Raw genomic sequence first — 3,711 nt, 5'->3', positions numbered from 1 at the left:
TGGGTTATTGGGCTACCTTGTTGAACGCATATCATTATATTTCTCTCTCTCTCTTTTTTTTTTTTTTTTTTCAAATATAATTAAATACTCCAACGAACCGTTCGGTATACATAATGCGTACCGCGTACCGAACCGAAAGCGTCGTACCGAACGGTTCAATACGAATACGCGTATCGTTACACCCCTAGTCTCTAGTACTTTATACATCTCTGCAAATGATACGAGCTGAGACCATACGAGCATACGCGATTTCCACGCGATTGAAAAAAATCGCATGCAAACTCGTACGACAGCAAAAATCACACTTTTATCCAGTGCATTCAGGCTATCAATTTTTACATATCATGTGTTCCCGGGGAATCGAACCCCCAACCTTGTGCTTGCTTGCTAACGCAGTGTTTTACCAGTTGAGCTACAGGAACATATATAACATATATATACATGCACGCACGCACGCACGCACGCACGCACGCACACGCACACACACACACACACACACACACACACACACACACACACACACACACACACACACACACACATATATATATATATATATATATATGTGTGTGTTTGAACAGTATATTTGTCTTGATTAGAAAATAAAAAAAGTCTTGCACAGTCAACAGGCATGTACTTTTGCCTTTATTTTCATTATTATTCTGTCTATGTTTGTAATGGCTGTCTTCAAATACCAAATCAAATGTATATATATCATATCTGGTTTAAAATACAATTTCTGATTTAATAAAATCTTTAGACAGTATATCAATGCATATTATATTTATTGAAGTAAGATTTTTTGGGAAATCGACTACAAAAAGAAAACAAATCACCCCATTTCATCTGCAAGATTTAATTGCCATTTCCAATTATTTTCTTTATCCATGGAAGATATGTTGAAATCTTAGTATACACTTCAGGTAGCTCTGGTGAATTACAGAGTTTACGGTCACCAAAAGATGAGACCCCAAAAGCAGTGTCTCCACAAACCAAAGGACCTCCTGAATCTCCCTGTTAGTAAAACAGATCAATATATCAGTCACATGCTGTCATCATTTTTAATTTAACTGAAACCAGTTCACACATTAAGATTTAGTGAATGTTGTTTTTTTACCACACAGCTTCCTCCATCTCCATAAACACACATCATCAGGGAAGCTGAAAAGACTGTCTTCGTCCATTTGCTTTCACATTTTCTGTTATCCATGACCATCACATTTTTCTCCATGAGGCGATCACTTATGGTGCCATTAGTTTCTAAAAGTCCCCAGCCTGCGACACTGCAAACAGAACCTGCTTCGATATCACCTTCTTCTGTTGGTATGGATATCGGCTTGATATTGTCGTTAAGATGAACATTTCTTTCTAACTGTGAAGAAAAAAAAAATGGTAGCATCCCTATCATAAAGAATTGATCATCATCCATAATACTATAGATTGGCTGTTATATTGCATGCAAGTTTACGAAAGTCAACTAAAATAAGTGCAGTTTGTTACCTTCAAAAGCATGAGGTCATTACGAAGTGTTTCTGGTTTATAGTCCGAATGCTGATGGGATGATTCCACTTTGATTCGGACTAAATTCTCGCCCTTTTTATGTAGCTCATGTGCACCTAGCACAACTGTCAGAGCTGGAGAACTGTTAAAAAGACAAGCTTTAGTTAGCAATAGCTTATTTTACAGTACAGTATTTGGTTGGACTGTAGTCGTTTTCATGAAATGTAATTATTATTTATGATTTTTTTTTTTTAGCTTAATAACAATTTCCTATTAGAATATTATTATTATTATTATTATTATTATTATTATTATTATTATATTGATGCATAGTAAATAATGATAATTAATTAATTAATTTGTAATATATTTTATTACCTAAATTATAATACATTAATATAATTCTAAATATATAAAAAAAAATTATATATAAATATAAAAAAAAATATTATTTAAATTAATTAATATATGTATTATATAATCTAAAATATAATTACTAACTTGTAATAGTAGTATTATAATAATATAAAGTAGAAGTGAGGCGACCCATACTCAGATTTTATTTTTTTTTTTTGCGTTTTGGTGTAGCAAAGTTGCAGTATTGTATTGTACTGTATATAATATAGACTTTATTCAGTAAAGTCTACTTTATACATTCTTCTATCTTTAGGTAACTTTGCAACTACATGTCAACTAACTCTAATTAGAGTGTTTGTAGATTGCTAGGTTAGTGTTGGGGTAGCAAAACAAGTTAACATACTTGCTAAGTTACTTATTGTCAGTAGAATGTCTGTTATCAAACTAAAGTGTTAGCAGATTTGAAGCAGACAGTCTACTAATAATCTTATGACTGATAGTTGCATAGTTACTTATAGTTAGTAGAATGTCTAAAGAAGACTATTGAAATAAAGTGTTACCTTATACTGTATGATCTAAAATATATAATTAGCTAAGTCACTACTTGTCTTACATTATTTGGCAATGTGCAGCAGTCATGACAAATCTCTCAGAGATGAGGAATCCACCACAGGCGTGTTGCTTGTCAATCTGAACAGACACCATGTAAGGTCTGGAGTGAGGTTTTGCTTCCGTGCCATTCACTATACCCACATTCACACTAGCTGAGAATGAGAGAAAGATAGTGTTAGTTGTTACAGTTCCTCCTCACTGTCTTATATAAAACTTGTGCTATTAGAATTGTATTTGATCAGTCTCACCAGTGAAGGTCAGGTGTGGCAGTAGAGAGGCCAGCAGGAGCAGAGAGATGATGGTCATCATGAAGACAATCAGTGAATCAATGCGCTCTCGCTGGCCTTATATTCAGCTGAAATATTATATAAAGGAGGGTGGAGAAACTGAGCTTCCCGTAACTTGTTATTTTCAGCTTGTGGTAAAATTATCTCAGCTAGTAATATTTGATAATACTTGTGGCTTTATGAGAATTCATTGGAAGGATTCAATTATCAAACCACAAAGATTTGTGCCATTTGATTAATTTGAAGTTATTAAATTGCACATAGTGCACAGAACCTTGAGCACAAAGAAGCAGTATTTACATCTAGCTGTGTTTTTCTCTTACTGCATGAGAAAAAATGAGAAGTTGCATTTTCTAGGCAGATATGGCTAGGAACTATGCAGTACTCTCATTCCGGTGTAATAATCAAGGAAATTTGCTGCCGTACCATGGGCAGAGGTGGGCACAAATACATCAAAAACTATTTTGTTACAAACTACAAATACTGGCTCATGAAATGTAACAAAATAAAATACAAAATACTGATGTGAAAAATGTATTTAAATAAAATACAAGTAATTAGTATTTTGAAAATACAAAAATACTCTCACAATAATCTTAATATGTCTTTTTTATTACTGAAAGATCAATAACACAAATAGTAGCAATAACACAAATATGAGAAATGTGTAAATTCTAAATAAAATAAAAAAAAAGCAAAATAAAAAAGCATGGGCATTTCTCTAAATCTCAACAGGGCCTGAAATAGCTCCCTCTGACGTAAATGGCATGTATAGCTGAGTTCACATCAATGGTGTGGTAGGCTGCCCTTAATAGCATAACTTTATTGAAAGGTCAATAACAGAAATAGTAGCAGTTGCAATTTACACAGCCATAATTCAAATTACTACACACCAAAGAGTAAGCTCTATTAATAAAACATTTAGCCAGAATGAAATCTATTGACTTTAAATCAA

General features: G+C 33.3%; 1 protein-coding gene across 1 annotated transcript; it reads right to left on the bottom strand.

The window, feature by feature from the left end:
• Positions 1-667: 667 nt before the first annotated feature.
• Positions 668-2,804, bottom strand: LOC113074671 (mast cell protease 1A-like). The gene is made up of 5 exons (XM_026247539.1): positions 2,718-2,804; positions 2,471-2,621; positions 1,501-1,642; positions 1,118-1,372; positions 668-1,014 (listed from the first exon to the last, which is right to left on the bottom strand). Exons 1-5 carry the CDS (start codon positions 2,776-2,778, stop codon positions 856-858), a joined length of 768 nt encoding a protein of 255 aa, XP_026103324.1. The 5' UTR covers positions 2,779-2,804; the 3' UTR covers positions 668-855.
• Positions 2,805-3,711: the final 907 nt, after the last annotated feature.

This window comes from Carassius auratus, unplaced genomic scaffold (genome assembly GCF_003368295.1).
Source record: "Carassius auratus strain Wakin unplaced genomic scaffold, ASM336829v1 scaf_tig00015343, whole genome shotgun sequence".
NCBI lineage: Eukaryota > Metazoa > Chordata > Actinopteri > Cypriniformes > Cyprinidae > Carassius > Carassius auratus.
The sequence above is the reverse complement of the archived record's forward strand: the minus strand, read 5'-3'. Positions and strand labels throughout refer to the sequence as shown.

Excerpts from the sequence above, each read along its gene's own strand:
- LOC113074671 (XM_026247539.1), bottom strand. The coding sequence starts at position 2,778 with ATGATGACCATCATCTCTCTGCTCCTGCTGGCCTCTCTACTGCCACAC. Across the intron at positions 2,622-2,717 it reads GCCACACCTGACCTTCACTG|CTAGTGTGAATGTGGGTATA; the intron begins GTGAGACTGATC and ends TCTCATTCTCAG. Across the intron at positions 1,373-1,500 it reads ATGACCTCATGCTTTTGAAG|TTAGAAAGAAATGTTCATCT; the intron begins GTAACAAACTGC and ends TTTTCTTCACAG.